At 40.7% G+C, this 14,219-nt stretch overlaps 1 protein-coding gene across 2 annotated transcripts in view; it reads left to right on the top strand.

The window, feature by feature from the left end:
- The window catches only part of Msh3 (mutS homolog 3), a 155,405-nt gene that overhangs the window by 115,132 nt on the left and 26,054 nt on the right, over positions 1 to 14,219 (top strand). For both annotated transcript variants that reach the window (XM_027401745.2, XM_027401744.2), the window contains exon 19: positions 1,289 to 1,400. In XM_027401745.2, the coding sequence (XP_027257546.1) occupies positions 1,289 to 1,400 (112 nt within the window). The remainder of the gene's footprint in view (positions 1 to 1,288; positions 1,401 to 14,219) is intronic.

The raw sequence follows: 14,219 nt of genomic DNA, 5'->3' as shown, positions 1-14,219 counted from the left end.
AAATAAGGATCCATTAGACACAGGCAGTAGGTGGTAAAATATATATTTTGTGTGTAATGATTATTTAAATAAGCTAATAGTTACAGTGGTTGTGGGGTGGTGTATTGAAATAGGACTCTTTTTTCAAATAAAGTACAACCACTGCATTGTGTCTATGAGTATCATTGTGCAGATGAAGGCTAGGAAGGGAGACACCCAACCAACTTTAGCACTGACTTCTGAGGCTTTGATAAATAGATTACAGCTGTATTTAAAATAGGTAAGATGGGCTTAGTGGTTGGGAGCACAGGGTGCTCTCACAGAGAACCTAGGTTCAATTCCCAGCACCCATCCACAATTCCCAGGCCCTTACTTGGCACACATTCATACACATGAGTAAATCTAAGAAAATTTAAAAACTGATAAGATAATTTAACCTGGAAATGACTTTACATGATGTACCAGTGATCTGAGCTGTTAAAATGTTGCGTGTACTGACTTGATCTCAGATAATGATAGACAAATGAAAACATGGAGATAGATTCCATAAGGCTTGCTAAGACTTGTCCTTCAGTGTGCTGTTATTCCCAATTGCTGATTTCTGATTAGTTTAGTGTTGTGATAAATCTTTCTGCCAAATGCCGCCTGAGCCCCACTGCCATGTGTGAGCTTTATGCCAGCCGCCAGCCCAAGTTAGCCCCAAATGAATACACAGAAACTTGTATTAGGTTTAAAGCTGCTTGGCCAATGACTAGCATTGTTAGCTCAGTCTTAATCTATATATTTTATAAGACTTATCTTATCGGACACCTTATTGGTGTCCCTCCTTGCTGGTGGCTCACATTGTGCCGCTGGAGCAGGAGCAGAGGGGAAAAGAGAGCCCTTCCTGTTTCTCCTTTGCTTAAATATGAATCTCCTTGCTATGTCACTTCCTGCCTGGATCATCACTTTTCTACTACATTTCCCAGAATCCTCTTTGACTCCTAGTCCTGTCTACTTGCTGTCTCATTTATTTAACAATCAATAAGATAAACATACACAGTACATTCCCCATCAGTTTAGCTCTCAAATCCTTATTCTGAACATGAGTTCTTGAGGTCTAAGGTTTTGTTGATTGTCTTCCATGTTGGGTCCTGAATCTTTTCATGCTGTGTCAGAATATGTAGACTGGCCCTGACCTCACAGAAAGCTCTCTGGCTCTTCCTCCCTAGTGCTGAGATGACAGGGGTATAACTATGTCAGGCTAGTCAGTGGTTCTTTTAAAAAGCTACTTTTGTATCTACAAGTTGATAAAATTTATTTTTTTCAGGCCAACTCTACAAGAAGAAAAGAAAATCGTCATAAAAAATGGAAGGCATCCTATGATTGACGTGCTGCTGGGTGAACAGGATCAGTTTGTGCCCAACAGTACGAGTTTGTCAGTAAGTACCACGTGACACCAAAGCCCATATGGTTAAGGACATTGATTTCAACCTTGTGAGTATCAAAGGAATATTTTCATAAATTATTTGGTTTTATCATCAGCTCTAAATGGCTCAACCCCAGGCATAGTTATATATTCATTACCAATTGTGGAATTGGTGTAATTCTTGTTGTAATTTAAAAACAGTGGCTCAAGTTAGACACCATGAGACAGGGTTCAAGCAGAAGGTTTGTTTTGCTTTGTTTTGTTTTCAATTAGGGAAAGGGATCATATAAAGGGGAAAGGCAAGGGGGGAGACCAGCTACTGGAGACAGGAACAGCAGGAGAGAGGACAGAGGAAAGAAAGAGAGAGAAAGGGGAGAGAGAGAGAGAGAGAGAGAGAGAGAGAGAGAGAGAGAGAGAGAGAGAGAGAGAGAGAGGAAGATGGGAAGTAGGCAGAGCCCTTTTAAAAGAGAATATGCACAGGTGGTGCTCTTAGTGGCTGCAGCTAAGGACGTATCTTGTCAGAACCCCAAGGACAGGCCAGTACAGATGGAATATTCTCTGCACATGGAAAGATTAGCAACTAAAGATCAGTATCTTACTTCTTCTATGTAACCCAATAAAAATACTTTATATTCACAGATACATGAATGGTGTTGGAAGTATACAGTATTTTTTCAGATTTTCATTAGCATACAACATCAGTGTGCTTTGTCCTATGTTGCACTATTTTCAAATGCTCTAAAAGAATTAGAACTGATTAGTTGATCTAGGCTGTAGTTTTCTTAAAGAGCACCAATGATCCTACATCTTTATTAATTTACATACAATTAGTTCCTCCATAGTAAAGCAAGATTCCATAGGTGTTGGTGTTGTGGGTGATGACAAGATTTAGGAAATAGGTAGCTTCATAGAAACACAAGTTTGGGAAATAAAAGTTAGAGACAGTTGTCCACATGAGAATTGAAATTGTCTAAAATGGCAGTGGGATTTGTTGTGGAAGATGATGGTGATTCAGATATCAGAAACGTCAGGGAATGGTAATTGTGGTTTGTGGATGTCTGCAGTGAGAGCAAGCAGCTAGGAGAGGACCCTGAAGAAACAAGAACTTCTGAACCCTGAACAGAAAAGTGCAACAAGATAGCAGCCCATGCATGGTAGAAGCTTTGCACAGAGAGGATAGAAACAAAGTATTGGGGAGTTTTGTAAGTCAGTGACAGAGTTTTGATTTAGGAGAGGAGCCAGAGAGAGGATATCGTGGAGCTGGAACAATAGCAATGTTCCATGTTGGACCACAAGCAAGGATGTGTGACACGGTCAGTTTGACCAGCAATGAGTGTGTGGAGTGATGAAAAGCTGTGAATTCTGTTTACAATTACATATCAAGTCATACAGGGTTTGCTGTTAGTTTATAATCTGTCTTTTGGGCCTGTTCAGACTGCTACAATAAAGTCCCATAGATTGGGTGGCTTCCAAAGGACAGAAACTGTCTTTCACAATTCAGGAGACTGAATTCAAGATGAAGGTATCAGTGCCTTGTAGGAGCTGGCTTTGTGCTCTAGGTGTGGCACCTTTCACTATGTCTTCACATGGAGGGAGAAGGGGGAGGTCCCTCTTGATCCCTGTATATTAATCACCTCCTCAAAGCCCTTTGGCACTGGAATTGAGGGAAGGAAATGCATAGACATTGAGACCATAGCAACCAGAGACACAATCAATGTCTATAAACTTGTTCATTCTTAACAGAAAATGTCTATGCTATCTATTTGTCAGATGAGTTTCAATACTAATTTTTATTGTCTTTAAGGGGAAGCCTATATGAGAATAAGAACTCTGTTGTTAGTTTCCATATCAGTAGAGTATAGCTTCTTTAGAGTAATATAATTCTAATATTTATTAGATTGGCTGATGTCTAACTGATAAGCCATTCCTGAAACAAGTTCTGTTACTGCCCACGCCCATCCACTTGACCCAAGGAAGTTATCTTTGGCATTGATGTTTTGTCTGTTCATTTCTCTTTTATTTCTTTTTCTTTTATTTTTATTTTCCTCTTTAAAACAAACCCAGAATGTATTATATTGTTAGTAAGTCAGATTTGAACTAGTAAAGCAGCTTTCTAGTTACAGGGGCATTTAAAAAATCATTAACTCATGTATTTAAATCTTTACAAAATAACTGGAGTGATTTTTTTTCCTAGGAAGCAGCTTAGAATGTTTCAGAATATTCATTTCTTTTACATATGCTTTTCCCAACTTGAGTAGGAGTTGATATAGACTGTTGCTATGGTGAAGTGTACTCTGTTTTGCAGGGTATAAATTTATATACACGGAAAGCGTAGAGAAATAACTTACTATGTAAAATCCAATCTAAAGTGCACTCTGCCTATTAATTTATAAACTATACCCTGACAGAAATGTCCTCAAAGTTAGGTAACATTGTTACTTCTGATAATTACATAGTTTTGAAAATTAGTCTTTCATACATATAAATTTGCTAGCTTTCCTGGGTTCTGCATTATGTGAAATCATTAAAGTTCTCATGAGCTCACTTTCCCTCTCCCAGTTTTAGGAATCTTTTCTATGGATTTGTCCTTCAGTCTCTCCCTCCTCCTTCCTCCCTCCTGCCCACCTCCGTTCACTTTCCATTGTAGCCCCTTCTAACTTGTCGTGCTGTGTTCCCCTTTGAATTCATCTGTGCATTCCAGCCGTTCTGGACCTCTCATAGTCCTCCTGTAACTGTGCCTTTGGGCTTGGCAGATGGTATTCCCTCTGTCTAGAATGTCATCCTTCCCATCACACCCTCTCCCACCTCCTGCACGCCCACAACCCACTTCGCCATTTCAAGTTCTGCTTTTTCTCCCTCTTAGATGCCTCCTGGCTTGAAGCCTTCCCTCACCAATGCCCTGATGATTCCCACACCCCACACCCACCACTCTGTTTCTCCACATCTTCATACTTAGCCTACTGAGCCACAATTGTTCTTTCTGATGTGCTTCCAAAGGGTTTTGTCTTGAGAAGGACAGGGAGTGTAGTGTGCATGGCCGTGTCACACCAGTGTCCATAACATGCCTCTGATGCATGGCAGGCTCCTACTAAGATTTGTTATGAGGATTAACTGAGACACCTTCAGCAATCTCCAAATCTTACCACAAAGTTTGCCTCTTTTTCTTCCAGAAAATGTTACTTTTTCAGGATTGCGGATTTCACAGTTTACAGAATATTACACTGAAGACATAGAAGAAAAATGAGAGATACTACAGAATAACACTTCTTTATACTTGTGATAAACTAATTCCCAGAATGGGAAAGTGATGTAGAGACTGCCCAAGTTGAGTCTTAGACAATTTCTTGGAACATGGGCATAGTCTAGGACAAGTGGTTCTTTTTTCAGCCATGCTTACCGCCAGGAATACATAGAAATGATACCATTTTGATAGCACACCGAAATAAAAAAAAAGGGAGAGTTCGCTCTTGCCTAGAGGATGCTGGCCCAAGGGCTGTGGCTGTCCCAACCCCATCAGTCATCTTGAGGGTTAAGGAGTCAGTACTGTGTGTTTATCCTTATGGCCCTGTGAAAAACCAGGACACGCTGCTTGGAGCAGTTCATAATATGACACTTTCAACTGTTCTGTGACTGTCTGCTTAATAAGCCAAATAGGTATCTGGTAGATGGGCTTTTGAAAACAATTAAAGTCATTCTTATATTTTGGTTTTGAGATGAGTAATCTAAATTCAACTGTGTAGCTTTAAGAAGTACAGTTGGAGGTGGGGGATGGAGAGTAGGGGATGGGATGAGTTTAGTGTGCAGAGAAGATCTGCAGGAAGCCCTGTACTGTGGATCTCTCTAGCTTATGGAGAAGACACTATCCAGGTTCCCTAGAAGTAAGTACTGGGGTTGAGGTCGGTAAGTGACCTGAGGATCTTTAGTCCCCAGTACTGTGTATGGTGTGTAGTAGACACTCACTTCTTTATATATGTGAATTTGTGAAGCAGGGAAGAATGACTTGCTTCCTGGTCTCCCCTTCTCTCCTGGACAAGTTGTTTTAGATTCCCCAGCAATGTTTTGGCTATATACAAGTTAAATATAACATCAATTTTTAGGAACAGTCCATAGCTATCGACTCCTTTTGTCTAATTACCAAGTAGAATGATAATTCCTAATCTTAAATATCTGAACTTCAAGCTTGACTCCATTTCCTGACTAGATTATACAAATGGTATCTGCTATAAATGTGTTTTCCACACAGCATGCTGATTAGATAAATGAAAAATGAAGGAGGCCATTTTTAAGATGTATTTTTAATTATATGTCTGCATGTATGTTTATATGCTGGGTTTGTGGAGGCCAAAGAGAACATTAGATCCACTGGAGCTGGAGTTACAGGTGGCATGGGGTGCCTGATATGGGTGCTGGGAACTCAGTTCCTCTGCAAGACACTTAGCCACTGGACCCTGTCTCCAGCCCCAAGGGAAGCATGAATGATGCTGTTTTCTATGACTTATACCCTGTGTTTGTTCTCTTCCCTATGTGAAACAGTGAGAAGACATTTGTTTGATAGTGACTTGAAAACGATTTATTTCCTTTCATGTGTATGTGTATTTCTGTGTGGGTATATGCTGTGTGTATGGGTGCTCTTGGGGTCAGAAGAGGGCACTGGATCCTGGAATGGAGTTCTAGGTGGTTGTGGGCCATCTGATGTGGTGCTGGGAAATGAACTCAGGACCTCTGGAAGAACAGCAAACCTCTTAACCACCCATCCATCTCTCCAACTGTTACTGATTTTCTTTTCTTAAAAAATCCAATGCTGGTGTCTGTCCAGGGTACTCCTCTCTCTCTCTCTCCCTAAGCCATGCTCATCAATTGAACTCTTGTTTATTCTTCAAGACCCCAAACAAATATTTCATACTTTGTAGAGCCTTTACCATCACTTTAGCCAGAAACAATTTGCCCATGATTTTATGTCTTCATGTCTTAAAATTTCTCCCATACATTACATTTTTTTGTTATGTAGGCATAGTGTGCTGTGTGGTGATAGCATATTAAAATTCCAATTCTGTTCTTCCATTGTTTTCCTGTCACTTGGGACAAGCTACCATAGTCATTGGGCCTTGGTTTTCCTATCTGTGAGTGAAAAGCTGGTACCAGCCTTGCTTCCACTGCTCTACTGAATGGGAGATGGGTAGGATGTGGCATCAGAAAGATTTAGACCACTGCTCTGGTCTCTCAATTGCTAGCCTCACTGCCCACTCCCTGTCTCATTCCCCTTGTCTTAAGAGTATAGAGATTTGAGAGCTGTGTGGAGGGAGTCTTTGTCTAGAACTTGCCATTGATTGACACATTTTCAGGGAATAAAGCACTTTAAAACTGTCATTTTTTTTCCAGTGGCCCGCAGCTACTATAAAAATAGTTCTACCACATTCTTTAAAGATGGATGACAGTATGTGTGCCTGTCAAGGAAGGACGTGTGATTTGCAAAGCTCTTACCTGGGTCTTAGAAATGAACATGTGACAATTTTGGGTTCTTTTCCATTGTTGACTTTAGGGCTCCTATGACTGGTTATCCTAGTATAACCAGTGAAAGAGCCAAGGTCCCTAAGATGAAGCCTATTTCATGATTTAACAGTGTCTGTACCTTCTTGTCATTGAGCAGAGGTCTCTTGTGGGACATCTATTAGTAGTTTTACTATTGGGCAAGAGTTTTAGCTTCTCAAGCCTTTGTGTTTCTTCAGTCACATGGTGCTTAGGGTTTCTATTACTATGAAGAGACACCATGACCACTACAACTCTTATAAAGGAAACATTTAATTTGGGCTATCTTACAATTTCAGAGGTTTACTCCATTGTTGTCATAGATGACAACATGCAGGCAGACATGGTGCCGGAGAAGGAGCTGAGAGTTGTATATCTGGATCCAAAGGAAGCAGGAAGAAACTATGTACCACTAGATCCGGCTTGAGCTTCTGAGACCTCAAAGCCCACCCTCTTAGTGACACACTTCCTTCAACAAAGCCACATTTACTCCAACAAGGCCACACCTCCTCATAGTACCACTCCCTATGAGCCTATGAGGGCCATTTTTATTCAGACCACCACATATGGGAACACAAGGGCCATGGTGCACACCTGTAATGCTTACACCAGTAGATGGAGTCATTAGTGTGAGTGAGGCCAGGATAGACTGCATAATAAACCGTCCCTCCCTCCATGAAACTGTTGTAACAACTCAATGAGATGATGCATATGAACTTTGTGTGTGTGTGTGTGTGTGTGTGTGTGTGTGTGTGTGTGTGTGTGTGTGTGTAGGTGTGTGTGTGTGTAGGTGTGTGTGATAATTGGGCATCTTTCTCAATCATTCTCTCTTTTGTTAGACAGGATCTCTCACTGAGCCTGGAGCTTGCTGGTTTAACTTGGCTAGGAGTTAAACAAGAGCCAGGGATTCTCCTCTCTCTAGGGTTACAGGCACATTCCACTTTGCCTTGATCTATATGTGAGTGGTAGGGTTCCAAACTCAGGTCCTCAAGCTTACACAGAACTTGCTAACCAAGCTGTCTCCCAGCCTTTTATGACTTTCTTTTGCTGCTGAATTTTCCTCTTTCCCAAAGAAGATAGTGTTTTATGTGGGTACTTGGTTATTTCAAGTTCTACTCAACATTTTGACTCTTAAATTTTGAACTGTTCGGGTAGATGCCACTCATGCTAAAGGAAGACTCTTGAGAGATGTGCTCAAATTTCTTTTCTGTGCATGTGTGGGTAAAACTTTGAGTGCTGTTTGATACCTGTGCTTTGGTTCCAAAAAGGCCCCTACTGTCTCCCACTGGCTCTCAGGTAGCACTGTGTCAGGCCTCCTGGTATGGTTGCAGTTTCTGTTTTCCTCTGTTCGTCTTAATCCAGCCCTTCCTCTCTCTGCTGTTTCTTACAGCAGACTTGTTCAGTGTGTGACCTTGCACTGGTTGTCTGAGCAGTCGAGTTGTGTACATTCCCATTCACTTCAGTAGGCTTCCGTGGGTGCAGAGGGAGTTCTAGCCAAGTTTTGGCTTTGTTCTGTCCTGTTAGGATCTTTACTCATACTAACAGTGGCTTTTGACTGTTCTCTTAGGGAATGCTCACTCATCCTGACTGCTCTTCTGGACAGATTAAATGTGTGCTATGCATGTATCTGGAAGCCTTTGATATGTGGTACCTCAGATACCAATCCTAGTCGGAAGATAAATGAGCACGTTAAATAGGCGGGTGAAGTCCTTGTCATTATCTTCCCTACTTTGTCATCTTGGGATAGAAAAAAGGACTTATATCTTCCTAATTTTTATAGGTAATGTAGACACTGCTTTTAAAATGTAAATGTGGTAGATATCTCCTTTGTAACACATTTGACTATCAAACTCATCTATCATGGCAACTTTCTAGCAGTGAGCTGGGCAATAATAAGCAAGATAAGGTCATTTCAGGGAGGAAACAAAGAAAATGGAATGGGTGAATGCAACAAAGAATGACAGGGCTCAGCACACAGCCTGTCTACAGGAGGTCTTTCCTGCTCAGACCCGTGGAAAGGCCTTGAAGCAAGAATGAGCCAACATCAAGTCTCTGGCACCAAAGGACCCTAGTACAAGTGTGGGTTAGTTAAGAAAGTCAGGCACAGAAGAGACCGGGAATACCTGCTGCAACTAAACTGTGTCCAGGGCAAGTTCTGAAAAGAGGCAGTCAGCTACTCAAGCAGCAGTGGGGCAAAGCAGCTGCCATGATTAGCTCAGGCTTCTGAGAAGACCCACTGCATGGAAAGCATGTTTGTGTGCCCTCCAGAGTCACACATGAAAATCCTAAGTACCAAGGTAATAATGTTTAGGCATGTTTCTAACCATTGGAGGTGATTTGAGTGGAATCCTCCTGGATAGGATTAGTGCCCTTCAGAAAGAGCCTGAGAGGACTCATTGATCCCTTTAGCCATGAAAGCACCCAGTCAGAAGCCATTGCAGTTGCCCACAGAGTGGCGACAACAGAGGTGGACACAGGAAGTATTTATGTGTTCCAGCGCCTGATGACTTTTTTCACTGTGTCTCCTGTTTATGTTTATAATGTCTCTTATTGGAGATCCTTTGGGGTTGATTAAAAAAATACCATTTGGGCCTGGAGAGATGGCTCAGCTGATAAGAGCACTTGTTGCAGAAGACCTGGGGTTAGTTCCCAGAATCCAGATGGTGGCTCACAGAGATCCATAACTCCAGTTCTAGGGAATCTAATACTCTATTCTGATCTTCACAGGCACCAGGCACTTATGTGGTATGTGTGTATACATGCAAGCAAAACACTCAGATTTATAAAATAAATAAATCTTAAAACATCTTTTTAAAAAAGAACATGCCAATTGTCATCTGTAAGCAGTTTTGTTTAGTGTGTTGAAAAGTTAGGTCTTATCTGATCTCCACAAAAGGGCTGGAGAGATAGCATAGCAGTTAAGAACATTGGCTGCTCTTTCCAAGGTCCTGAGTTCAATTCCCAGCAACCACATGGTGAGATCTGGTGCCCTCTTTTGGCCTGCAGGTATACATGCAAGCAGAACACTGCATACATAATAAATAAATAAATTAAAAAAAATACAGAGGTGGCCAGGAACATTCTGTGTCCTGGCCCCCTCCCCAGGCATCTCTTTACCCACACAGCAGGTACAAAGGCTTTCCCAGCCTCCGTCTCTAGTGTGTGTATATGGAAGTCTCTGGATTCAGTGTGGAACATCTCTCTGGTTCCACATCTGTGTCCTGTGACTGAATTTAGACTAAGAGACCCTTTAATTTACTGTCTTAATTTTAAGGGGAAGGAACTGAGGCCTAGAGTACCACATCAGCTTGCCCAAACTCTTTTGTAGACCCCACCTTTCCTGGTATGTGGGCCCATTCTTTACTCATATTTATTCCTTTTTTATAGTTTCTTTAGATTCTTTTCTGCATGAGCATTTGTCTTCAGTAAGTGTGTATACCATGTGTATGCCTGGATTGAAGGCTGTCAGAGGAAGGGTGGGCCCCCTGGAACAGGAGTTATAAATGGCCACCATGTGGGTACTGGGAATTGAACCTGGATCCTCTGTAAGAGCAACAAGTACTCTTAATTGCTGAGCTATCTCTCCAGCCCCCATCTTTAATCTTTTACCATTCTGTGGGTTTTCTTCTTTGTCAAGGTTCTCATAGAAATTGATGTTACAGATAAAATCTCTCCAGTTTTTTTGCGTGGTCCTCAGCATATATACTCACCACATGGGTATCATTGCTGACTTCTTGCAGATCCCAGCTATGAGAAAGTTAGGGACTGAGGTTTGTGGTGTGAAGGAAGTGAGAAAGAGGAGGAAACTGTTCCTTAATCAGAGGGAGCGCTGTTGGCATTTTGACAGAACCCCTTGGCCTTTTATTTACCTTTTTATTTTTGTCTTCATTAGTTAACTAATTAATTAATTTTATGGGTTTTTTTAATGCAGGGTTTCTCTGTGTAGCCCTGGCTGTCCTGTAACTCTATCTGTGGACTAGGCTGACCTTGAACTCAGAGGTCTGCCTGCCTCTGCCTTCTGAGTGCTGGGACTAAAGGTATGTGCCACCACTATCCAGCTTTATTTACATTTTTAAAACATAACTGTGACTGTCTCGTATCAAGTATTTTATAGTCTCTATTCTTAATTTAGTAACACAGACAATTCCCTACATTTTCAAAAAGCCTTAGGATAATGTTTAGTCAAGCTGTGTATATTAAATAGTTGAAACTGGTGTTTGATGGGGAAATAAGCATGGAGGTCAGAAAGGCCATTTAGAAGCCGGTTAGAAGACACAGTCTTCACTTGTTGCTGTTTTTGACTTTGCAAGTATCAAGGGGTTCTCTGGTACATGCAATTAAATACGGAAATAGATGTTAGAATTATTAGAAAAACAGGTATTTCACACGGTAAGTGCCCTCTAAATCTTTCTAGCTTCTTGAAACACAGTGCATCATCATTTTCTGTAGTGGGCCTGCTTGTGTAACAGCACCAAGCTTCCCACTCCAATGGAACTGCAGTGTAGGGCTCACTGATAACTTCTCCCTCATCCCGCTGCTCTCTCAGCATCTGGTCCATCTCCTGAATGAGATCAAGAGTTTTATATTCTGCATATGAATTTGATAGTGTGCTTGGCTTATTTAACTTAACATAGTGCCCTTTAGTTTAATCCACTTGGCCACAAATAACAGAATTTATCATGTTTTATAACTGAATAACATCCCATTGTATGTAGGTATCATAATATTATTATCATGCAGTGGAATATTATTCCTATCCTTTTGTCGTTGATAAGTCCACTGACGCTGATGGGTTGTTTCCATTTCTTGGCCCTTGTGAATCTTGCCACAATAAACACAGGAGTTCAGCTGTCTGCGATGTGCAGATTTTATTTTTCTTGGCTATTTACCAGATATTCTTTGACATAAATGTTAGGAATAGCGTGTCGTGCTGCTGTACAATGCTTCTGATTACACTTTCCTGCTAATATGCTTTTAGATCTTGTGTGTGTGTCTTTGGCTACAAATAGCCTATTTATATCTTTTGCCTGTCCCTCACTATTTCAGTGTTTTTAAGAGGTAGGAGTTACATAATACGGCTGCTTTTTCATGTTTTGTTTGGTGACTTAGCAGCTTCCCTTTGACAATTTATATCTTTGTGTTCTTCCTTGTCATAGCTGTTTCTGTGCAGCTGTATCATAGTTTATCTGTTGATAAACATTTGAGCAGTTTCCAGTTTGAGGCAACTGTGAACAGTCTTTTGCTTATGTTTTGGTGCACATCATACACATTTATGTTTGACCTGAGCAGAATTGTTTTGTTTCCACCAAGTAACTAATTCTCCACCTTTCTTCCTATGTTTTCTTTTAAAAGTGGTGAGGTTTGCTTTTCACAGTTTATTCTTTCTTCTGCCTAGAATAAGTTTCATGATATTTGGGGCCTTACAAATTTTCATACAGCTAACTATTTTCCTGCCATTGTTTAAGGACATCTATGTCTTTGTTGGCTCACTAGCCTCATCCTTGGCTCCCAGGCTTTCTTTTGCACTATTGGCTTTCTCCTACATCTGCACATATTCTTATTTGATGCTTCTACTGTTTATGTACTAGGATGGGGAAACATGAGATACTGCAGCTCAAACTATCATGAGACGCACCACTGCCAAGTCTTTTCTGTGCCTTTTGTTGTATGTCATACTTATTTCCATTTAGCATGTACATGGTAGCAGAATTGTTTGGCTGTGTCTGTTTTCAGCTTTAGCAGATTTTACTGCAGCTTTTCAAAATGGTGTGCAGTGTTTTTCTCTCACAGAAGAATAAAAATTCCAGCCCCTTTCTCATCTTGGCCAAAACTTGGCATTGGCAACCATGACAGGCTTTCTTCTGTTATGATAAATATTTCTGCCACCCGCTTGAGTTCCACTCACTGCATTAGGGCCCCAAATAATACACAGAGACTTCTATTAGGTACAAATGCTGCTTGGCCAATGATTAGGATTTCTCATCTGTTAGCTCAGTCTTAATTATCATAAGTCTATATATTTTATAAGACTTATCTTATTTAGGATGCCTTCCAATGGCGTGCTCATCCCAGGATCACATGGTGACTCTGGAGGAAGAAAGAAGGGGCCCACTTCCTTCTTGCCCTTGTTTATATAAGAGTCTCCCTGCCATGTCACTTCCTGCGGTTCATCACTTCTTTACTATGTTTCCCAGAATCCTCCTTGACTCTTAACTTGCTGCCTCATTAGCCAAAAAGTACTTTATTTATCATCCAATAAGACAAACACATACACAGAAGCACTTCCCCCATCATCTCCTCTTTTCTGTCTAAATAAAAAAAGGATATCTTTTATAATAACTGAAGAAAACTATAACCATAACTATCTGTCTTCAACTCTATCAAAGACCACAGAAGGATAATATATTAACTCTAAAATTGACAGAGACATCTCGCTACCTGGACAGTCACCCAAAGTTCCTCTGTAACATTGGGGCATCCATCTTCAGCCTATAGGCCACAGTGTGTCTGGCACACTTCTCCATTTCAGCAGGAACCCTTCAGTACTGTCTTGTTTTGTAAGTTCAGCAGTCACTTTCTTGTGGGTTCTGCATGTTCAGTTTATACAGCAACAAACAGTCTAGGCAAGAGCAGTTACTTGCCCAAATGACTAATCTTGCCATGTTGAAAGCAAACTCTATAACGAGTTTCTTAGATGTCCATCCTCCTTTCTGACATAATTGGTGTGCCAGGAGCAGTTGTGTCTCACTGCCAAGAAAACCCTAAACCATTTAAATGCCATATTTTCTGTAGGTCTTTGAAAGGTTTGAAGAATACCTATCCATCTCAAATATATCTCTGCATATCTAGAAAACCTAACTAACCCAATTATAAGTTCTGACTATTATAGGTGACTATATAACCTGTGTTTAATTATGTATATCATTTTAAAAGATCTGTATAAACACAATACCTAACCAAGAGGAGACATATACATATCACAAAATTGACCTTAAAGTTGTATCAATAAATGAAAATCCATACCAATGCAAAGTATTCATTCCTATATCCTATCCCCCCTTTTTTTTAAAAAAGGGAAAGAGATTGACTATGCTCATTATAATTTGTAACCAATCCCATTTAAATGAAAACAAACATTTATAAACAATATTTGGGAATTTGGGCGTCGTTCATTCCAAACGGCTTCCTGCTGATTGGGGGCGATGTCCATACCATTGGGATCATGCGCCAGCTATTATGAGAAGATCCATAGTCTGTAAGGTTAAGATATCTTTATTTAGATAAACACCAGCCAAACGCAAGCCAG

Source organism: Cricetulus griseus, chromosome 2, assembly GCF_003668045.3.
Source record: "Cricetulus griseus strain 17A/GY chromosome 2, alternate assembly CriGri-PICRH-1.0, whole genome shotgun sequence".
In the NCBI taxonomy this organism is placed as follows: Eukaryota; Metazoa; Chordata; class Mammalia; order Rodentia; family Cricetidae; genus Cricetulus; species Cricetulus griseus.
This window is presented reverse-complemented; position numbering and strand designations above follow the sequence as displayed.